Here is a 24,872-nt window from a genome sequence, read left to right as displayed (position 1 = left end):
AATTCATAAATACTACTGCATTCACTACTTAAATCTCCAAAATATTCAATTGGTTCTATATCATTTATATCATGACTTGAAGCATAAATTCTAAGGGTTTTTATATTTTCCATTTTTTCAGTTAATTCTTCTAACTGTTTTTTATATTCTTCGTACTCTTCACCTGTAGATTCTAAGAATTTTTGTTCTATTTCTTCTACATCTGTAATCATGTATTGTTTTTCCTCATGTTTTTTCCCTTTATTATTTTCTTTTTGTGTTATTCTAAAATCTTGGGGTGGATTAATTATAATCCTATCTTTTCCTCTAAGGTTTTTATCTAAGAGGGCATTTCCTATTTGTAGATTATGTTCTAAATTCTCTAATCTTTTATGTATATCCCCAAAATTTTCATTTGTGGTATTCTTAGGTAAATAAGGATAACTTGATTTTTTATGTTTTTCAACTTTTTTCAAAAATTCTTCTATTATATTTTCTTCATCTATTATATTCATCATAATTTTTGGTTCGTAACATGGCTCTGATACCATTTCGTCGGAGTGTGCAGCGGAGGGGTTAATATTTTTGAGCCAATTAGATTCTTCATAAGTATTTAAAATATCACAATAGAATTTATAAAATTCACCATTTTTTATTAATACTTTTTCTTGAATAATTATGTTTAATTTTTCAATTCTCCTTCTTAAATTAAGAATTAATTTATATATGTCTTTTTCCATTTTGATTGCTTCATTATCTATGGAATCATCTTTATTTTTTAATTTTGGGTCTAAATATTCTATAAAGAAGTCTTTCAGATCTTCTTCCAAATAGGTTAATTCATTTTTTGTAGCATTTTTTAGGTCAATAAAATTTTGTATAATATTTGGATCTAAATTTATTAAAGAATTTTGATCTATATTTCTTTGAGGACTTATTTGAAGGTTTTTAGACATTGTAGTGGCTTTGGTTGCAATTTCTCTGTTAAGGGTATTTTTGGAAAATTGATTGTTTGGAGACTAGTTTTCAAATGTTTTTATTTCTTAGACTAATTTGGAAAATTCTCCTTCTATTTAGGCTATTAAACTATATTTCCTCCAGTTAGATGACCATGTTGTTAGATTTAGCATGCAAGAATTTTGTCTCATTACTGGACTACTTTGTCATGAACAATCCATAGATATTTATTATAATAAATCAATACTTCAATGGCGCAAAAAAGAATTAGCAATAGAATGCTTTTTGAAACTTTCCACATGTGTGAATACGGAGAAGATTAATTTATGCTGGGATTAGTTATGTTGGTGGAGTGTGTGTTGAAACCGACTGCAAGACAAATTAATTATAGAACTCTGGGCATGGTTGAACATCTTGATGAGTTCCTTACGTATCCATGGGCGTAAAACATATTTCATTTTGTTAAATTCATTAAAAGAATCACAATTGAAAATAATACGAAGGATGCAACAGAAACAACAAACAGAATGTATGTATGCGGTATGCATTTCAGGTATTTTGTTCCTATTCTAATTATTAATATATTATGTATAATTTCTTTGTACAAAAAATAAATTATTTTCACATATTTATCTTTAATTATGTTGCAATATTTGATGTATGAAGCATTTCCACATATTGGACAAAAGTTTGGAAGCCGTAGATACAAAACGGCACGGAGTCTATGAATGTACAAGTGAAAGCCTAATACAATACTCAAGGAATCGAATGTTAAGGAATTTTTGGATACTGAAGAGGTAAAAAAATTTTCTTTTCAATGTAGAATGATATTTGCATTTAATTATTAAAAAGTTAAATTCAATAGATTGATTCCAATAGTTTATTATGATTATATATCGAAGTCATTGCAGTGATGTAGCCTACGAAAGAAGAATTACAAATACCGTGGTGCACAACTCTTTCAATGCGACCTGACAATGAACATAGTATATTAGATACCATTGTCAATGGAGAATTAGATAATGTAGCACAACCAATACTGGATAACATCCGTGTACAAGAAATGACTAGTCGTGGTACATCAAGAACTTCAACTGAAGTTGGGCCTGGTCTGCTTCTGGTGCCTCCAGATATATAACTGAAGATCGAATGGAAGAAATGTTGGGTATGTACATGCAGCATACGATATCAGATGTGTCCGATCTATGTGACAACTTGAAGGCATAATTTGTTGAAGAATCAAGAGCCCCAGACCATGCGATCTTTGAAAATCAAAAGTAGCTGTTCAAACAACATAACAAATCGTTGCAAAATGACATGCAATCTGGTTTGCATTCTTACATGGATAATTCTCTATCAAGTTTGTTTAGCACTCAGATTGCCCAAGAATCACAAAAACAAGAAGCCCATTATCAAGCAATTCTCCAGAGGCAAGAAGAATTATTCCAACAGCAACAAGATCACATGCGGTCTTATGTTGATACCAGTTTATGTTTTGTGATATCTTACATTGACAAAAAGAATGAGAATATGCTAAACAGATTATCTAACTAGGAATCCAACATGGAAGTCATTATAGGTTCCATGCAGTAAGATGTTCATCCCCATGCAAGTCCAAATCCTACTGATCAACAATAAGAGATGTCAACGTCTCAACAAATTGAAAGTGTTGAAAGGTGGAGAAGAGAAAGGGAAAAGAAAAGGAAATACAGTTTTCGTCATCCACAAGTTGTCCTTTAGAAGACTACGACATGAAAAAGTACAAAAAAATTAGAGATTGGATATCGATAAATTAATTTAGGTAACAAATTTAACTCATTCTTACTAATCTGAATGCTAAACATTATTATATCAATGTCAAAAATTCTCAGTTGATTTATTCGACAGTGATTTAAAATATGTTATGCAGTGTATATATGGACAATGGCAGTGGCAATGTCTATGGAAGAGACATGTTAAAAACTTTAATGGATTCAACGAAAGATCTGAATATTGCGATTAGTGAAGGTTAGCAATGACAATCAATTTGATTTCATAGTTAATATGTCTAATATATGTTATATGTATTTATTTCATTAGCATATTGAGTTGGAGCTGAAGTTATTGTGGTGTCGTATGAATGAAGGTTGTACTCTCGTCAATAAACAATATGCAATTTTGGACTTTCAATTTGAAGAGGAGTGTTCTCATCAAATGAGGTGGCAATTAGACTTTTGAATGAGAAATCAGAGAGGTGAACCAGATGGAACTCGTCTACAAGACTACGTCAATGGTAGATTGCTTGTAGGTGGTTGTCCGTGGATAGGGTGCAAGTATTTATTAATTCCAAACTCATATCCAGGCAATGAATGTTATCTTTTTCTGGTCAATATTCCTAAATGAAAATTTCAGATATACGACTGCAACAATAATGTTCATACACTAGATGCAATCAAGGCACATGCAAAAGTAACATGCAATATAGTTCAAGGATTATTATAGTGTTCACCCCTTTCCGCCTGCCAAGATATAAATAAACATAGAAATGAACGAATGAAGCATGAGATTATACCTTAGCTACCATGTGCGAACAATGGGTGAGTATTTCAACTCTTGTTATTTACTATCGTATGTACTAATTTAGACTAGCATAACACCATTTCTTGTACAGACCAAATTGCGTATGTTTGTACTCAAAAATATAGAATGCTTCATTTTAGAGCATCCAATAGAATCGGTTTCATCAAACAGAATGTCACTATACAGACGAAAGATTGCGTTAGATCTTTGTCATAACAAATACTTTCTTCATCCCCAATAGTGAAAAAGTTGTAGTAGCTAGTTGTACTTTGATTATGTGACCGTTGATTATATTTCACAATCGGTGTCCATGAACAGTTGTTTGTTCCTATATTTATGTGTTTCTTATGCTTGTACTGTCATTCTAGACAAATGTAATGTCAAGTGTTAAGATATGCAAGCATGTAATGTCAAGAATTACACGACAAATGTCAAGAAATGTATGAAATGTCGAGAAATGTCGAGAAATGTCCCGTTTCCTGTTTCGGTACAAATGTTAACGCAGTGTCTAATATAAGTTCAAGTGTCCAGTGATCGGATTACAAATGTCGATAACAACTTTTGAAGTGTTGGAACGACATGAAATGTCATGAATTGCATTTATTTTCCTTTTTCGTTCAACATTTTTCTACTTTTAGACTACACATTTTCCAATAAATACTATTCGAAGTATTAACAATGGAACGAAAATGGGCCAAATGGAGGCTAAGATTGACTGATAGACAAGCAGAAGATATTATGGGGACACAGCATGTCAATCAAATGTAAATACAAGCAGGTGGAGTTGATGTGAGGGCTTTTAATGCAGTAATACACACCTCAGTGTCCACTATAAAATAATAGAATTGGCTTCAATATGCAAGTATGGTTCTTTAAACAAAATATTAACGTGAACAAGTTCTTCCGGTAAATATGTCTTCATCAACCGAATGGACTCCACGTATTGATGTTGTCATGAACGTATCCTTACCTGCTCTTCAGCGGCCAACCCCATCATCATCAACTCGGAAGACGATGAAAAAATCAATGTCGTTGTTCCATATATTCCTCAAGTAATGAACCGCCGTCGTAGGGTTTGCCTTCACCCCATTCCGTTCCCTAATCTAATCGATAAAATTGAGCCGCTAGAAGTTAGAGATGGTGATCATAACATCGATCGTGATAATGTACCAATGGAGGTCCCATCAAAAGCAGACCAAGCCTTGGTGGACGATAATTTCTGGCTTCCAGTCAGAAGTGATGACGTGATAGTGATAAGCTTCGACGACAACGATGACAATGACAATTTTATGTCCTCTTTGTTGGTTTTGAAGGACATGTAGAAGTTTCGATCGTATATCTAAAATGTCTAAGCATATCCGACAACATATGTATAAGTATATGGATAATGGATAATTTTTGTGGTAACGACCAATTTGTATGTGCAATGATCTCGAACATGCACATAGTGGTTTTCTGCTTTTGTTGTGACAACTATTTAGTATGGCCAGTGATCTAAGAAAATGAGTCATGCATGGCTTCCTTTTGTATCCATTACCAAGTTGTATATATAATAACGAAGAAAATTACAATACTGAAGCAGTTATTGACTTTTGTCTTCATGAAATGACATGATAATTAAATTGAACCGTACCAATTACATTTTGGAAACAAAATGATAGAAAGCATGTAATGCTCATAAATCTATTGAACACATAGATAATACATGTTAATGAATCATTTCATACACAAAATCAAACCCTACCGATTACATTTAGAAAGAAAATGATAGAAAGCATGAAATGTACAAAAGTCTACTGAACACATGGATAATCCATGTTAGCAGATGATTTCATACACAAAATACACTGGTAATTCAAGTACACGTGTTACTTCTCCGTGTCGGGTTCCTACATGTTTGTCTGTTGTGTCCGCAACCACCACATTTTTGGATGTTGGTAGACCATTCAGTTCTTGACCTTCTACGTTGGGTAGGAGGGCAACCTGGTACTATACATATATTTGGAGGCAAAATGTTGATGGAACTAATAGCATCCAGAACAACCCAATCTGACTTCATTCCAATGGGGTAAAGAAGTTCGGTGTATGAAACTTGCCAACACTCCGTGGTGTAGTAACGGGAGCACAAGTCGTACGTGATATACCTTTTGAGCACGCTTATACACATGAAATTTGTCACATCTGAAACTCTTGACATGAACATGTCTTACCTACAAGGTTGACAGTACACATTTCTGCACCTATGCCAACATCTAATACGAGTTCATCCAAATTTCGTACTGTCAAGGTTGCATCGACATCAAAAGATTCTTTCAATTTTCCCTCCATTTTTTATATTAGGGTAATATGACAGTTGGTAGATACGTTTCTCCGCTCGAAGAACCATTGTTGCATCAATGTCGTAATGTGTTGGACAAACGAGGTTATAGAGAAACTTCATTGTCGCCTGAGAACTGAAATCAATGACTCTGCAATATTATTAGTTATGACATTGTACCGATTACCAACAAAATTTGCCTGTGACCAGTGGATGGACCAGCACATTCCAAATAAGATGCAACTACTAGCCGAATGGTCCAAATCTCATCATTTGCTGGAATTTCGATACGCGATATACGAGTGCTGTACTTTTGAAAATGAATATGACGTTTCGACTGCTATACCTAACAATGAGATTTTTCTCGATATGCCATATGCAGGCAATGTGGTACGAAAGCGAGAAAAGTATCGTAATTGCTCGCTTAATGTTGTTCTTCTTGTCGGATACAAACACTAACTTATTTGAATTATCGACAATATCTTTCAACATCATGAAGAACCAATACCTTGATACATTTATTTCCTTATCGACAACACCCCATGTAATAGGATATATTTGCATGTTGACATCTTACACTGCAGCTATTAGTAGTGTTCCCTTATACTGACTCTTCAAGTGACTCCCGTCAACACAAAGTCCCGACCTCATGTGCTCTCGAAACCACGTATGCTCGACCTGAATGCTAAGCAAAAGTACAATAACCTGTTATTGGGGTCGGGCTCAATGTGTGTGACGATTCTTGGGTTTCTCTCAGTTAAGATGTGATAGTATAAAGGCAATTCTTGATAACTCTCTTCAGGTGAACCATGAAGAATTAGAAGTCCCTTCTCTTTACCCCTATCACGCTTTACTGTAGCTAATTCGTACACCGAACTCACGTTGTATATCCCCGACAATGCCCGCGGGAACGTATGGTTAGTTTCCATCGGCCAATTGTCTGGTAATGTGATGCTCAATCAGTGCACTCGTAGCATGAATTTGTGCATTCCATTGAACGTCCAAAGAATATGTGTGCTCAGGTATGTACCTTCGAATCTTAAAGAAGTTTGTACTTTTTATCTTTGAGGCTCGCAGTAACCAATGGCATGTGGTGTCGACACAACACAGAGTAAAAGATCTAGGATTAGACTTTTTAATCTTGAAATGAAACTTCTCTATCAAAGCATTTAGTGAAAGCCTTGTGTGCAGTTGTTTCTTGGTAAAGAATATCTGATTCTCGTAAATTTCCTCTTGATTGATCGATTGAATTGTATTTTCAATATAGAAATTCCCTTTACCTAAACCTGTACCCGCGTTATGAATCATTTCTGGCTCTTGTAGTTTGCACACACTAACTGCGTCGCGTGCATCTTCTATTGGAAAGGACGTGCCATCCCTAACATGCAATTCTTGCTCTCCAGCATTATATTCATCTGCAATTACACACAAAGCTGCTTGTGTGTGAACAAAAATGTATCATTGCAAAGCCTCATTGTCGGTTACATCAACAGGGGGTACGTTCATGCTTGGAACTTTAAATTTTAGTTGAATCTGAAACTGCAGTCAGTCAATATTGAGCTTCTCAAATAATTTATGTACAAACTTTTCATATTCAATATCATGTCGGACAACAATTGATATTGTTCGGTTGCCTAACCACTTGCACTCGACATCAATATTGACGAATGTACCACCGTAGGAGACGACGAATTTCATAACATCAACCATATCTGCATGCCATAAACTTGTTAAAATAGTATGTCAGTTGCTACTTTCTATAAATGTTATTTTGACAAGTTCTAACATCTAGATTAGCCTGTAAAATACTTTTCTTTTATTAAAACAATAAATGCAATTTCTTAACAGTAAGGAAATTGTCGACAGAATTGTTACAGATGTTGGTCATTTTCTGTTGGGTCAATTTTTTATTTTTTAACATTTTCCAATGGAAAATCACCAAGTGATATCTATAGCAATTTTGATAGCACTTTTTCGGTACACATAGCAGAACTATTTTCTTAAATCAAATGAATGTCTTATTGTGATGTGATGTTGAAAGTTCTAATTAGCCGATTGATTTATTTATTTAGACCCGACATGCAGAAATAAACAATTAAAAAAGTAACAAGTCACTTTTAATCATTTCTTGGGAATTAGTCAATGAAGAATTCTTCGTTCTTTCAATGTAACTTCGTTCCGTAACGCCAAAACTCCTAGCACTTCTTCTCAAAATTATAATAACTGTAAAGGCTAATCGGCGAAGGTAGGTTTTGGTGATTGATCAACGATCTTCTTTGTTTTGATATGTGGTTGGATGTGAATGTTTATAGCTCAATCACCAAATCTAAGCTCGGATGATTCTATGAATCAAATAATATGGTGGTTTAATCTTGAAATCAATGAAAGTAATTTGAATTTTCAAATGAATGATCTCAATGGAATAATTATGATTCATCACACTTCGGAATGTTCATAGAGAATGATATGCATATAAGAGGAATTGAAAAATTAGTGTTTGAAGCAAAACAGAATTCCGGATGTCAAGCTATCGTTCGAGCTCTAGGCTAGTGCTAGACGAGCGGCAACTGAGCAATTATCAGTATTTTCATTGTAGCTTTATCTTTCGGTATCGGATTGAAATGATTAAAAATGCGTTGGAAAATAGAGTCAAAGGGATACAATTCTTCTAGAAATAACATTCTCCGAATTTGAATGTTTTTTTATGTGAAAAATGTGTTGCAAGTTGTGACTAAGAATTTAAAGCATAACTTATGCAGCTCTCTGCACCCTTTAGACATTTACTTGCATTCCATTGATCATATATGATTTTCTTGAACATCTTGACATTTGAATCCTTCAAGACTTATACTGTCAATTCTTAACTATTTTGACTTTGATTATAACTAATTAAACTCCTAATAGAATACTAGGACCTGATTTTGACTTAGAAAATTGTCGATTACAATTTGGACTTAACAGATGTGACAACTGACACAATGGAATGACAAAAAAGATTCATGTAGTCTACCTACGAATTTATTGGGACTAAGACTTAGTGCATTGTTCAAGTGTGTCTTATTGTAATGTGTGATGGTTATATTCCTTTGATTATAAAAGATGTTTTTGTGCATCAGGCAATCGATTCAAATTCTGAACTCATCTGCATTCATGATTCTGCAAAACCTCTGGTATTTGCTGGTGATGTAGCCAAGGTTTGCACATCAGCTTAATTTGTATCATTTTCTTCCTTGTGACTTATTTTTTTGGCATTGATCCTATATTTACTGAAAATAAAAAATTAAAAAAAAAATTAGATAAGACTTTCTCTAACAATTGCAAACAGTTCTATGAGTTGTCCCCATTTTCTATTGCTTTGGGTTGTCATTCAATGTAAAATGTGCTTCATTTAGAGCATCTTTGGATAAGCTTAAAATGCTTACTATAAGGAAATAAGTGTAAAATTATATAATTTTTGTTATTGGTCAAAAATGAAAACAAGAGTTACTTATTTTGATAGTAAGGGAAGAGTAACTTTTTACTCAAAAGTAAGAGAAAAGCAACTTATTCAAATGTGTGGGGAAAAAAAAAAGTTAAGCCTCCGTTTGGCTAATTTATAATTTATATTTATAAATGATCAACTTCATTTTCAACCACACATTTCAATGAACTCACAAGAACAATTCAATTATCCACCACTCATTTCTGTCTATTTATAATTCTATCGAAACGCATGCCAAGTAACTTTTGCTTTTTAAGTTTAGCCAAATATACTGCTCTAACCTACCTTCACTATTATTTCTTGGTGCATATAATTTTTAGTAGGAAAAACGTGTTCACTCACTCTTTTGGTTCTTTACCAGGTTCTAAAGGATGGTTGGCTTATTGGGGCAGCTGTCCTAGGTGTTCCTGCCAAAGCTACAATCAAAGAGGTCCACATTTATTTTCTGCCTCTATGGTCTATACTAAATGAAACTGGAAATCTGCCATTTTATCTGTATGATTTTAAAGTTTTCCATTAGAACCATGATTATACACTTCCAATAACGTATGACTCTTGTCAGTCCTGGGTTTCCTTATTATCGCTCTCATTTCTCATATAACTTGGAGACATCACTGTATATTTATTTGTACTCACGAGTATGATATCTTTATTTCAGGCAGATAGTGAATCTTTTGTAGTGAAAACTCTTAACAGTAAAATGCTCTGGGAAATGCAAACCCCTCTGGTTTCTAAATTTAGCATCTCAACTTCGTCGAATATATGCAGAAGTTTATTTCGCTGAATTTATTGAGAGATTTGTAAAACCATCGAGCTGTCGCTATTTGTGGAGGTTATCAAGCCCGACTTGCTCAAGAAAGGCTTTGAACTTGTTAACAGACGATTCTTCATTCTCGGTGGATAATTCTTCTTTATATTATGTATAAGTTGACAGCATGTTAAAACTTTGTGATAATGTAGGAACACCAAATATACTACTTTTGCACCAAGGATGTAAATGCTTAGGAATGCCAAGTGATTCTTTGAACTTTTAACCTTCACTTAAATCACTTTCTCAGCATCAGTAGTTCATATAAATGATTATTCTTAATGGAAGTGAATTACAATTTTTGAGACTCGAAAAGAAAACTAAATGAATGTCCAATCCGAGTGTTGCAATGTTTTAATACTGCACGTATGACGATTATGTGCATATGTTTGTTAAGCTTATTTACTCGTAAGTATTTTTAAGCATAAAAGTAAGCATATAAATCAGAAATAATCTAATAAACACCAGTACTTATCTTATGTTAAGCACCGACGACTTAATTCAAATTCACCAATAAATTTATATGACACTTCATCTATGCTTAACATAAAATATACCTTGTGCCCGTTAGATCATTCCTAGCACATGAATACCTTTTTCTTAGTCAAAGTGAAAAATAAGTTACCCCTCTACTTCACTATGAAAATAAATAAGTTTTTTTAACCTATAATCGAGAAAAGAGTAGCCCATCCAAACATATTTGGCAATAAAAAACTTTGTTACAAAATGTAAATTTAACATTCTCTTGGGCAAACATGTCATGATAGCCAAAATGTTGCAACATGGTTCCAACTTCCAAATGGTATAATATCCTAGAATGTTTGAAAACGTAAACAAATTAATTTGTCTTTATGTGATTAATGCCCGTTGGAAAAAAAAAATGGGGTTCAAGATATAAATTTATTTATTTTAATTTTCTGAATGATTCCCTTGGTTCTGCAGGGTATAATATAATTTAGGGTACACCGATCCACCAAAATACAAACTATTCAAATAAAATGCTGTCAAATTAATATTTACTTGCTTTACAATCAACAATCCTCAAATATACTAAAGATGTCAAATATCTAATGAGCCCATATGAACTTTTCTGATTTAAGCTACACATATCTCAAAATAACACATAATATATAATCTAATAAAGGATGTCATACACCTATGACGCGTGGTTCAATTCGATGGTTCGACAGGCTCTAAAGCTGCTCAATTCGGCCTCTATCTGTCTGATAAAAAAAAAAGTGAAAAAATATATGAGCTTAAAGCTAGTGAGTGATTAATTTGCAAATAAGTAAACTTTTCTCATTTACGCATATTTCCGAAAATTTTTGCTCTATTAAAACTTTAAAATATCTTGAAAACTAGTAACAATTTTAACTAAAATATGATTAGATCATAAAATTCTTTGTTCTTTATTCTAGTTCAATAACTATAAAATATAACGAATATAAATAATCTGCTATCCATAAAAATCTGTGAATTATTGATATCCTGTATATATTACTGAAGGATCCTATACCAACATCAAGGTAGTGAAATAATTTTATGAATCATCTGAATTTTCTTAGATCTTCTTTTCCTTCATAATTTATATATAAGATAACAAGAATCTAAGACCTTAATATAGAATAATATTCAATGACCTGAAAGACATATTTGCTTCAGTGTGTAGCAGAAATTAATGTACTTATACTACTGCACAACTTACAGGTTACAACCCCTGATGATTTGTTACTTGCCGAAAGAATGTTGAATCCTGTCTCTGCAGTTTCAGCCCATTAAATCACTTGTGTTCGTTTAAACCGTTTAATCCCAATTTTGAGTTTTATACGACTTCTACATTATGAGGAGTTGATGATTCGAGCAGAATTTGTTCCCTCGTTTAGTTTTGCCTTGTTTCTGATATCGTTTTGGTACCATGTTCTGCTAAAAATGAGCAAAATTACTGTGCAAAAATATAGTGCCAAAACTTCCTGTTGTAGCTAACCTCTGTACGGGAGCGTTGGTGATAAACAAGAGATACAATGCATAAGAACTTGGAAGAGAACTTTCTTAAACTTGATTATCGTTACAAGCACTTATGAGTAGAAGTCACCGGTCAAAGAGAAGTGTTCCCAATGTGGACAAATCTCTTACCGGTGATGTGACTCGATAAAACCAGTCTTCTACTTGATGGGGTTCTTAAATCACCATGTCCACAATGCGAGCTTCCCGAGAAGAGTTGCTTCTCTGACACTACCTTTATAGGCATCCATAGTAAAACCCACCCTTAAAACTAGAGTTAATAGCCCAAATGATCACTAAACTTTGCAAAAAATTTTAATCTGATCACTGAACTTTAAAAATCACCGAAGTCATTATTGAACTTTACAAAATGTTTTCACAAAATCACTAAACTTTGCAAAATATTTTCACAAGATCACTGAACTTTGCAAAAAGTTTCTATTGGATCACTAAACTTTAAAAATTATCTTATTCATTATTGAATTTTGCAAAAACTTTCCTCAAGTTCACTGAGCTTGGTAATCCTTGGGAAAGTTTTTGCAAAGTTCAATGACCCCATGAAAACATTTTGACAAGTTTAGTCATGAATGAAGTAATTTTTGAAGTTCAATGATTCCGTGTAAACCTTTTGCAAAGTTCGGTGATGACTGATTGTTAAAGATCAGTGACTTGGTGAAAACTTTTTGCAAAGTTCAATGACCATTTGAATTATTAACCCCAAAGTGTAAAAATATTGCAAAGAGGATCATAATGGAGACTAAAGGAAAAATGAAGTCCCCCACTTATATTGATCCCATAAATTGGCCGGACCTGAAGAAATGCAGGACCATAACTGTAATAACTAACATCAGTTTTCCTCCACTGTGCCTCATATTTATAATTTCTGAAAAAAATGGCTCAGTTGAGCCAATAAATACAGAAAATAATTATAATAAACACGTTATAAGTTAAAAATCTCGAAATTTCTACCCTTCTCTATTATCTTCTGTATCTATTGCCTGTTGTTGATTTTGCACACTCTCCAAACCACGAAATACGTCCACTTCTGTGTGCCCCGATGGGGGGGCCTTGTTTAACCTGGTTTAAGATATATGTTTAAAGGATTTTCTTAAGAAAAAACTGATTTTCTATATATATACGCGCGCACGCGTGTTGAAACAAATGCACTGGCCTACCTTTCCACTTCTGGGAGGTCTGGTGTTATTCCAACAGAAGAACCCACTGCAGCCACCTGCTCCTGATCCTGATTCATATCCACTGATGAAGATGACGAGAAGAGTATTAGAATTTGACCAAAAAAAAAAAAAAAAATCCAAGAAGAGAAGGCCAAATTCATCTTGATAAATTTGGTCCAAAATTATAATGCCATCACCTTTCTTAATAGCTCAGAGATCATCGTTCATCTATATCTTGATTTCTAGGGTTCATACGGGCAAGAAGAATAATTTCATGATAACTCTTTAAGTGAAAATCCTACAATAATGTGACTTAGAAAGTGAGGCTATATTTAGTGTGATTGAAATGCTATAAAATCCAATGACAACATACTAGCACCTCTAACAAGAGTAGAGATCCTATAAATATGTGACTTAAATTACAGTGTTTCTCCAAAAACAAAGCTCCATAGAATTCTTCTGAAAGCCGACTTTCAAATTTTTATCAAATTAGAATTCAAAACTCATTTTGAAGTACACAGAGCTGACTCAAACTAACACCAGTATTCTCTAGATGCCTTAATATTCAAATTTATTACTTGGGTTTCTCTAAAAATTACAGATTTACACCTATTGCTATCATAACTGTTAATATGCGACTGGGATTAAATACCAAACAATTACACCTAATACTCCATAAATTGCAAAGCTTAAATTAATTGGCTAGCATAAGATTTGATTACGGGCAGATAACTCACATATTATGTTCGTTGAAATTGCTTGCAAAGCTACTGTTATGCAACAAGCTTGGAGAGATGGGATAATGATCGTTCCTCTTAACAGTGTGGTCCTGCTGGGGTGCCGTTGCCTCATTAATCTTCAAAGCTTTGATCTCATGATTCAGCTCATCTTTCCAATGCTGCAAGGGAAAATCTACAGAAGTCAACGATTCCATTTCATTTTGATGATCAATGCCATCCTGAGGCAGGACTTGATTCTTTTCGGGTTTTAAACGATTCAATGATCCAGGAGTGCCTTTCTCCATAACCTGTAACCATGCAGTTTCTAATCTCTGCTCGCGTATAATGGACTCAATTCTCTGCTCCGGAATTTCTGACTTGCTCATTTTCGAACTGCTCGGTTTACCACTTTGAGCAGCAGACTCAAAGGCTCCAGTTATATGATCTTCAGACTCATTAAAGCTTCCTCTTGAAACCTTCGATGGCTCCCGACGTGAATCAAGATCAATATTACCTTCAATTTTATTTGAGCATACTGATTTGATGGTTGTATCCATCTGCTTCTGACAAAAAGAATCTGGTAACATTATGATCTTGACCTCTACATTTCGTCGCAAAACTATTTCAAACGAGTTCGTGATGCTGCTAAGAAATCCTTCTGCTCTTGTCTTAATATTATTATCCGTAAATGCAATGTAAGCAACAAAACCACCTGCAAACAGAAGATGTAAGACCAAGGAATACTAAAGAAAGGAAAAAGTTCTATAAGGTTTAATTAATTCAGAGCATGTTCAAGACCCACTCTCTTTTCCCAAAATGCATTTTGGAATAGTATTTTGATGGAAAATGTAGGGTTAAAAAATAAGAAAAAGTTTCGGATTTGCCCGTAATATTCTCTTTTTGAAGAATGTGATTGAAAATAAGAGAAAGAAAAATGTATTTTAAAAATAATGTGGACCAAACAAGGGCTCAGTAATTAAACATGCCATCACTAAGATCACGTCACAAAATATGCTGTGCTTAATACAACTTTCAGATAACCATGATTTCCAAGACTAGTCCATAGTAAGAAATACTGCTTAAAAAGACAGGACTTACTGCTGTTTCAAGTGCCAGGGATGAAAGAGTAGATATAAGCAAAGAAAGACAACATATATAGCTTATTTGGCACTCAAGAAAACATGTATAGCTTGTTTGGCACTCTTTATAATTTATTTATATTTAGTCAAATATACTTCTTATCCACAGAATCATGAGACCTACTTATCCACCACTCAATACTGTGTATATAATTTAAACAGACCATAATCACTTCCCCAACATGCACATAAAATTTAAACTGATTATAATCCACATATTCAATGGTTCCTTGAGTTTCTGTTAGCAAAATGCTTACCCTTGACTTCAGATATTGACATGAGCTGTCCGTATGAGTGAAGCAGTTGTCTTAGAGTCTTGGAATGGCACTTCTCAATGCACTGCACCCAGATATCAGTGATAACGTTCGAGTCCACGCATCTTGATGTAGGTTTCAATGATTCCTCATTGATTAATGAGCTTTGACTGGGATTGGGATTGGAATTGAAATGGGCAGCATCAGTCAGCAGAAGTAGATCCTCTTTGCTCATTAAATCTGACCGAGCAGCTTTTAGAAACGATGTGGGAGACCCCGATTTTTTATGTGCCAACTGAGAATCCAATCTACAGTTCTGCGCAGTAGTTTCTCTAAATGAAATTGGATAGTCATCAGTTGTCCTGGAACTCTGTCTTCGACTACTTCCTGAGTGAGTAGGATCAGGTGAAGGAACAGAGCCCAACTGTAAGAGGGTTGCCGTAAACCATGTTGATCTTTCGCTTGAAACTCTCAGATGTTTTTCCGCCTCAGAAAGAAGTGTAAGTGCATGTTTCAATCTATCTAACTCTTTTTCAGATACTGAAAAATCAATCCACATTTCTAGTTCCAGTTAGAAATATATATTACCAATAAAAATTGCAGTATATAGTAAAGAAATGATATGAAAATTTTCATTATGCTTAAAGACAGCACAAAAGACATGTTTAGGCCATTTATAGTAGGCGAATTCTTTAAAAGGGCATTTTCAAGTTTCACTAGTCAAAGTGAATAACAGCCCACTTCTTAAATGTTTCGTAACAGATCTTCTTTAGACATCAAATGCCAAATGCACCCCCACTGCACCACATCTGCCCACCACAGCCACTCTCCTCCCCACCCTTCCCCAATTCTGCACTCAGGAAAGTCTTGCATTTAAATTGGTTGAAAAAGAATTTAACAATCATCTCCCAATCTGGAGTCATTTTATTTTCTGGATTTTCACATAAGCTTTTCCTTTTTCATAGCATGTTTAATTCGATTACGCCATTTTTTTGAGGGGTTAATAAGAAGAGAACGCCATGGTTCTTCACTTCCTTGTAAGATTTGCTTTCTGAGCAGAACGGCTCATTTTGAGTTCAACCTCGCTAAATAGGGACCGCTGTTCCTTCAAGAGACACATAAAGAAAACATTTTTCGAACCAAAGACGGCTAAAAGCAAAGTTGTTATTTGAGAACAAAAGCAAAGCAAATTTTGGAGGCAATAAGAAGGTTATGATAACTTATACACCACTAATGAATTTGTTAAAAAGATACGAAGAATCCCTAGATAGATCACATGACAAGCAGGTTTTCATCTTTTTCTTTTTTATTTTTTTCCCATTTTTTGGGATATAGTAGCACACTTTATTACGGTTAAAAGAACTCCGCATTCGTATGAATCAAAGACTCGTATAAGTTCAAGCAATTCGACAGTCTCACAAGACAATGCGAAAGTTTTTCTTCCAAATTTTACACCTTCAACGAAGATGATTAATTGACAAGGAATCATAGTTACAAGAAAATGCCGCAAACCCAGGACATTTATCTACAACAAAGAAATGCTGCTGGAATGGGTCAAAGGGATCTGGTGTTGAAAATCATTGAGCCTCTGTTTGTTTCCCATTATTTGGCCATTAAAATGAAAAATATGACCATTATTCATCACATTAAGCCACCATATTTGAATTTCTATCTTGTGTATGGGATCCGTAACGACTATATTTTTCATTCTCATTCTTACATAAATGGGAAACAAACGGGGCCTATATAGTTTTTTATGATGAACTGAAAACATTTAACACACAAGATGTCTAAATACTAATAGAGTTGAAAAACTATGGATGAAAGTTAAATCTCTAAGCAATAAGCTAATAACTTGAGAGGACCAAGAAGATATGACATTATACATGCCAACCACGTGCACCCATAAAGTAGATGCCTTAATGTTTGCAGGAAAAAAATCTCAAATTAAAGAAACATCACTTACACTTGAGCATTATATTATGCAAGGAAAAAAAAATTACTGCTACCAAAATTAATCCTCTCAACAAAGTGTTCTGTCAGTAGAATTAATTGGCACATTAAAGAACGACTAGCACAAAGGGACATGGAAGCTACTATTTATACTTGCTAATATACCACCAACTATCCAGAAGTTGTCAAATTCTTATATAGCTAGATGCGCAACCCACGTGAAATTTAAATTATAGGGATCAATTTACAACAATGAAACGCAAATCGCAACTTTAAGGAAGCATGAAAACGTGGCACTTACAACTTCTCCCTCCAAAGAAAGAATCATTGTTCTTGGCATCAATGTTGGGGTAAGTTCCAGCAATAATATCTACAATAAGGGTCGCCATTTGGGACATTAAAACAATTGGATCAACCCCTGAATCCATCAACTCTCTGGCTCTTTTCACTGTTTCTTTAGTGTTTGATGACATGGCCAACTCCAAAAGGTCCAGCAATTTTTCATCAGAAACTACACCGATCTACAGAGAACAAAGCTCATTAAATAAATGGATATGTATCATTCAATGAATAAATAAAATTATAGTTGAAGCATCTGCATTGCAATAAATTAGCTGATAATGCACTCTCATCACTCCATTAGTCAGAGAATAATTGTAGAGAATGCAAGAAACGATAAAATAATCGCCTTGACCTTTCTTGCCATGTGTTAATTCTTATTAAAAGTATGTTGATGCCAACAATTAGCCAAAAAAAAAAATTCATCAGAACAATAAGTCATTACACGGATATAAAAGCATGATCACTAGTAGGAAAAATCGGTAAGAAAATAAATAAGTAGATTTAAAAGCAAGAAAATGAAGAATCCATTAGACTAACCAGCTCATTCACCAAGGAAGTGGTGATACTTTTCCCTAACAAACTCAATTGGTCTAACATGGTTTCTGCATCTCGCAGTGAACCATAAGCATTAGAAGCAATCAAATCTAGTGCATCTGATTCAACTATTAAGTTCTCATCAGCTGCAATTTTTCTAAGCCGGGTAACAATGTCACCGTCTCTGATTTTGTTGAACAGGTGCTTCTGACACCGGGACAATATAGTACGAGGCACATTGTCAATATCAGCTGTTATGAGTATGAAAATGACACGTGGCAGTGGTTTCTCAAGAAATCTGAGAAATGCCAGCCACGCTTTTGAAGGTAATAAATGACATTCATCAACAACAAAAATCTTGTACTGTGAAACAGCAGATGGGGGAACCACTGAGAGGTTCCTCAAAAGCATTTTAACTTCATCAATTCCCTTCTTATTGGATCCATCAACTTCTCTAAAAAACCCACTCTTGCCAGATATGAAATCGGCACACTCACTGCATACCCCACAGGGCTTGGTCTCTTCGGTGGCAAGACAATTCAAAGCAGCAGCAAATATTCTTGCAGTTGAAGTTTTTCCAGTCCCACGGGGACCTTGGAAAAGATAAACGGGGGAAATCCTTCCCCTTGAAATTGCGCTCTTGAGAGATTGAATGACTATATTCTGCCCAATCAATTCCTCAAAAAACATTGGCCTGTATTTCTGGCTTAAGCTTCTCATATTTTCTGGAGAACTTTCATCATTTACTTTTCCATTCAGAGCTACTAGCTCTAACCCTTCTTGACTCCTACAGCTTGAAGACCACCTCCTTCCATCCAACCGACTCAAGGCCTCCAAGTCAAGCTCTCCAAAGTTTGTAGAAAGCTCGTCATCACTGTTCCCACTTCCCATAGATGATCCTCCTTGGCCGTCACCGCTGTTGGTAAGCAAAGGAACAATACCTTGAGAGGCACCTTTTGAACTAAGTCTCCGTTTGTTCGATCCCAAAGATGAATGGCGATACCTTCTTCGGTACATAGTTTGACTTCCACAGAAAATACTGCTTCCTTTCCTCCTCAAAGTGTCGGAAAGAGATGGTGAATAGCAGTTCCCATATCCACCCCTAGATTTTGGTGTTGACCTTTTTGACCAATAACAAGGAATCCCACATCCCTGTCGCCCCGGCATATCCAACTCAATTGCCTCATCATCTGCATCATTGAAAGATGCTGTGGTGGCATCCCAAGACTCAACAGTGCTTGGATTCCTGATGCCATATTTATTATAAGAACAGGTTGACAATGCCGGCGTACTGTACGAAATAGAATCATCCTCTTTCCGGTGACTCCTCAAAAACTTCTTTGGTGAATAAACCCAACCCTTACTCTTAAGCCCTGCAAGCAATGGTGAGATCGCAGACACCCTTTTTAAATCCTCAGAATTACAATAATCCTCAGTATCATCAGACTGATCAACTAAACTTAACAATTCATCCCTCCCTAAACCCAAACCGGTCAAATCCTCCAATGCCTTTTTTGTGCCTCTACTCATTAAAATCTGTTTTTTCAATTTTTCATTATGATGCTTCAAAATGGCGTTAGAATTATTCCTCCTCTTTGACTTTTTCTTAATTGTGTGCTTGAGAGATGGTGTAAAATTCGTATCTTTACACTTAAAACTAGCCGAAGCATATCTATCACTCAAATGAGTATCACTTTTCGAATCATTTGCCCCACCACCATTCTGTGCATCGCTCAAGCTATCCATATCCACACTTTCTCCCCGGGTCCAAGATGACCCTTCATCCTTACCATTCTCAACATCATCCTCCGCAATCTGCCTACTCCTTTCGCTCTCAGATTTTTGACTTCTCCAATTACACAAAAACACCCTCCTTTCTTTCTCTTTCCCATTCACATTGTCATTATTATTAGCACTGTGACCATAACTAGTATTATTATTTTCTATTTGCAACTGGAGTTGCGAAAACTGTTCAGAGGATGAAGCAATTGCATTACCATCAATTGATTCACGGCGGCCATTCTTGTGGTGGTGCGCATAGTGATGCTTGGCAGAGTTCTGAAGGGATCTCACAGAACCAAGCGGGGACCGCCATGAGGAGGTGGTGCCAGGATCTCTTAACACCCGAGCTGCCTTCCGAATTTGGGTCAATTCTTTCTTCAAATGCAGATTGCTTGGATCAATCCCACCACCACCACCCGCCATTCCTCCACCTCCGCCGCCGTGCATTTCTAATGACATCATTTAACTGCAAAACAACACCAAAATACTATAATACAAACCAATCCCAAGTTGTATACTGACAAGAAAAACCGTGTGAAAATTAACCGAGTGGAATTTGTTCAATAAATGGCAGATCTGACAGATTTTTTTTCCTTCTTTAATGCAACATTTATTTTTAACGGCTAAAAAAATGGTGGGCTGAAATCGAAAGTGTAAACTAACTAGCAGTAGGGTTTTATTGAATGAAGGGGATGGATGAAATAGGAACAAAGAACGTATTTTTTTGTCGAGAGGGTGGGAACTGTGAAAAGGGATTGTTAAACTAATAATTTTTTCGCAGAAATCGAAGAAAATAAATGGAATGGTAAAGTTTTCCCTCCTTAAAAGGGTAGACCCGCTTAAGGAGGAAAAATTTAGGGGGTGGCTCCAAAGATTCTCTGGCAATGAGTGGGGTTTACTTCTTGTTTCTGATTGCTGTCCTTCGCTCTCTCCTTGCCCCTTCCATCATTGCTAGAGTGCACCTCCTTAGGTCCTTAGGATTAGCTTAATCTCATTTATAATCACTTGACTAAAAAAATTATTTTTACTGTTTGTAATAATCTCTTTTTTAAATACTAGTTTTCCACCCGTACAATGCACATGCTATGTCATTTTTTAAATAATATTACCGTATCAAAATATCTATTTATTTCTCTCAATAAATCTAAAAATTTGATTACTTGTTACGTAAAGGAATGAAGAAAAGAAGTATATATTTTTTTTTATAGATATTGCGTAAAGAAAAAGGAGAAAAGTAGAAAAAATAGTATAACAATTTATAACCTATATAAATTATAAAGTGATAATAATTTTATTTGGAAATTTTACGTCCAAAAAGAAAAATAATTGACGTCACACACATAAATTTTTTTTAAAAGAAAATTATGTAAATTATATTGAGAAAATTATCGCGACAAAATAATAAACATTAATAAAATAATTGATTTTAAAAAAAAAAGACGAGTTATACGTATTTTTTAACACACACGTTTGATGTACGTTTAACTATTTTCGATATTCATTTAAATCATTCGATGTGTCTATAATATAGTTTTCGAAATGAATTTCAAGAGAACATAGAAAATTTATTGTAGATTTTTATAAAATAAAATAAAAACTAAATAAATCATCAAGTGAAAAAAAAAATTATCAATCACCCAATGAAAAAAAAAATTGAAATGTAGCATCATTTATATATATATATATATATTGTTGCGCATGCTCCGTGATGCACGGAGGTATCACAATAATTTTTTTTCCTTTGATATATTTTTTTATACGAATCTATTTTGTAATAAGTTTTTATATTTTTTTAATGTCAAAAGAGACATCATTTAATAAATTAAGAATTTCTTTAATCAGCTAACTTTAAAAATTTATTGACTATTGTACGATCATCGAATGTATAAATCTTTTATATTTTCTCAAAACTCATTTTGAGAACTATATTATCGACACATCGAATGATCTAAATAAATATCAAAAATAGTTAAACGTATATATTAAAAAATACGTATAATTCGTCTTTTTTCTTAAAAAAATTAATTATTTTATTAATATTTTTTATTTTTTCGCGACAATTTTCGCAATATAATTTATATCATTTTATTAAAAAATTATTATGTGGTATGATGTGAATTATTTTTTTTTTTTTTACATAAAAATTCAAATCAGGCAAAACAGCAACATCACTCACGCGTAGGAAGACCATTAGTAGTAATTTTAGGAGTGAAGTGAGATATTATGAGATATTCAAGGGTAAAATAGGAAAACACAAAATACGCCCTGAATGAATAGTGCTTGTCACATTCACTCTTTTATTGTAGTATATGTCAACGATTGTACGGTGGTCGAATGCATAAATCTTCTATATTCTCTCGAACCTCATTTTGAGAACTATATCATAGACATATCAAATCATTTAAATAAATATCGAAAATAGTTAAACATATATCAAACGTGTGTGTTAAAAAATGCATATAACTCGTCTTTTTTTAAAAAAAAAATCAATTATTTTATTAATATTTGTTATTTTTCACGACAATTTTCTCAATATAATTTACATCATTTTCTTAAAAAATATATTATGTGGTATGACGTCAACTATTTTATTTTGGACGTAAAAATTCAAATCGGGCAAAACGACAGCACCACAATGTTGAATATTTTTAATACTCAATCGAAAAGATAAAGATTAATTTAGTATGGATATTGAAGGGTAAAATAAGAAAACTCAAAATATGTCATGAATGAACACTAATTGGCATATTGCCTCTTTTATAGTAAGTTTAAAAAAAAAAAAAAAAAAAAAAAGAGTAGTGATATTTATGAGATGAACAATAAGAAACCAATTGGGAGTCAGATAGGTGTGAAAATGAGGTACTCATAAATGAATGGCAACCCCCACATCCACTCTTTTAAGGTAAAGGGATCATTGTTATAGATATCATAATTTCAGATTCAAAATTTTAAACTTTTCTTGAAATAGCCATTGTTGTAAAATGTTATGAAATAATTTATGTGATTCTTTAAAAATAAATAATGTCTTCTATCGTTAGAATAACTTGAACTAGGTCAGATAAAATGTGTAAATGAGCCATGAGGTTCATGATTGTCTAATCCAACCATATTGTTCATGTTTAGGACGGGTTATAGTGTGGTCCAACATGTCTGAAAACGAGGGGTATTTTAAGTTTGGCTCTTCGTATTCTTTGTTTATTATTTTTTTTTTCGAAAAAGTTAACTATATAAATTAGATTATGTACGGAGTTTGATGTGTTAAGTCTGATAGAGTTCGTATCACGCCTTGTTCTTTTGTATGTATTTAGCCAAGACATCTCTAATAATGACAAGTCGAAAATGAGTTTGATTTCGTATATAGACCCCTTAAAGTTGGATTCGAATAATTGATAGAGATTTTAAGAAATTGTACTTTTTTCCTCATGGCAACTGTCCATTCCTAGCCTTTCTTTTCCTGTGAAAGTATTGTGTACTTTCATTAACTCTTTACTCCCAATTCAAACTCAAAAGTTTGAAAATAATGAGGCACTGGGCAGCTGGAAATGGTCCAAAACTTCTTAGATTATTGAATATGCACTTAAAATATATGGGTCAATCATATATATAATAGTATTATTTGAAAAATATGTACTTAAAAAGTAGAGAAAAATTTTGAATTTACACGTAAAATTATTTTATTGGGAATATGTAAATGGAAAGGAGTTTGAAAAAAAAAATGAATTTTTATATAACATGATTCAAATGAAAGCGAAAGAGGTTATGAGGTGCTAATTTTAATAATAATCGAGATTGTATATATAAATAGAAAAGATTCAATCATTTTCAGAAATATACGTAGCTATCATGTAATAAGTGCAGGAGAAGTGCCAACATATTCGAATAATTTCCCGTTAGGCAATTTCAATTCATTAAAATGAAATTTATGACGTGATATAATCGTAGAGGAATGATTTAGTCCCTGATTCGCTTTCATCTTTTAAAACTTATTTTTTAATTTATTTTCAATCAGAAATTTCATGAAATTCATAACTTTTATCAACTTTTTAATCACTTATTTTTTAGAATCTATTAAAAATATATTTTTTATCAGAACCAAACAAAGATTAATATGTACCGGTGAAACGACATATGAATTTATAGGTGAATAAACTTACGGTGGATTTCAACATTTGAATTTGCTATCACTCAATGAATTGATATAACATATTATCCATGCTCAATATAATATGAACGCTGGTGCTCATTAAATCATTTTCTCCAATCGCAACTCATTTGAGAAGAGTATTTGTAGAAGGATGAATATATTGTCACTACAAATTTTTATCAATACACCCACATTTTTAAATAATTTTCTTACTTACAAAAATAAATATAAATGAAATGACATAATTAACCCTATAATTTTTTCTCCTCTTTCTATTCCCTCTTTCTTTGAATTTTCTGTAAATTGTCAAATCCAAGTTAAGTCGAAAATCTTAAAGTATTTATCATGTTCTGTGGCAGAAAATAAAGGGATAATTCTCCATTCGCTGAAAATTTCTCAGCTTTCAAGATTTTTTCTTTAAACTCCACCTGATAAACAGCTTATTCCTGGAGAGATAAACTCTTGGGAGGATGAGTACACCACAATATTGTATTTTGTTTTTCATTTTCATTTTTATTGTATCAAGAGTATAATTATAAATTTATTGTAATGTATTTATTGAAAATTGGACAATACTACACGTACCGAATTTTTTACTTACTACTCACAATAAAAATGGGGACTGTGGATTGACATTTTTAAATTCACGTGGAGCCCATCATATATTGTGAGAAGGGGGGACACCATTTGGTACCTCTCGTTACGTACAAATGGAATTTTCCTTGAAA

General features: G+C 33.6%; 2 protein-coding genes across 2 annotated transcripts; one reads left to right on the top strand and one right to left on the bottom strand.

The window, feature by feature from the left end:
• Window positions 1–5,899: 5,899 nt before the first annotated feature.
• Window positions 5,900–11,880, top strand: LOC111379181 (2-C-methyl-D-erythritol 4-phosphate cytidylyltransferase, chloroplastic-like). The gene is given in 7 exon segments (XM_023002525.1): window positions 5,900–6,202; window positions 8,929–9,006; window positions 9,655–9,723; window positions 9,952–10,020; window positions 10,126–10,235; window positions 11,585–11,627; window positions 11,809–11,880. Coding segments are annotated over 7 exon segments (744 nt in total).
• Window positions 11,881–12,865: 985 nt separating this feature from the next.
• On the bottom strand, window positions 12,866–20,921 carry LOC111387768 (protein STICHEL-like). Its single transcript, XM_023012359.1, has 6 exons — window positions 18,222–20,921; window positions 17,644–17,863; window positions 15,393–15,929; window positions 14,015–14,708; window positions 13,278–13,359; window positions 12,866–13,179 (listed from the first exon to the last, which is right to left on the bottom strand). The coding sequence occupies exons 1-6, from the start codon at window positions 20,460–20,462 to the stop codon at window positions 13,081–13,083; spliced, it is 3,873 nt and encodes a 1,290-aa protein (XP_022868127.1). The 5' UTR covers window positions 20,463–20,921; the 3' UTR covers window positions 12,866–13,080.
• Between the last annotated feature and the right edge of the window lie 3,951 nt (window positions 20,922–24,872).

This window comes from Olea europaea, chromosome 3 (genome assembly GCF_002742605.1).
Source record: "Olea europaea var. sylvestris chromosome 3, O_europaea_v1, whole genome shotgun sequence".
In the NCBI taxonomy this organism is placed as follows: Eukaryota; Viridiplantae; Streptophyta; class Magnoliopsida; order Lamiales; family Oleaceae; genus Olea; species Olea europaea.
The sequence above is the reverse complement of the archived record's forward strand: the minus strand, read 5'-3'. Positions and strand labels throughout refer to the sequence as shown.

Coding starts and splice junctions, on each gene's coding strand:
- LOC111387768 (XM_023012359.1), bottom strand. CDS start 20,462: ATGATGTCATTAGAAATGCACGGCGGCGGAGGTGGAGGAATGGCGGGT. Junction 15,930..17,643: donor TTTCTTTGGAGGGAGAAGTT/GTAAGTGCCACG, acceptor TTGATTTTTCAG/TATCTGAAAAAGAGTTAGAT. Junction 13,360..14,014: donor AATTTCAACGAACATAATAT/GTGAGTTATCTG, acceptor CATCTTCATCAG/TGGATATGAATCAGGATCAG.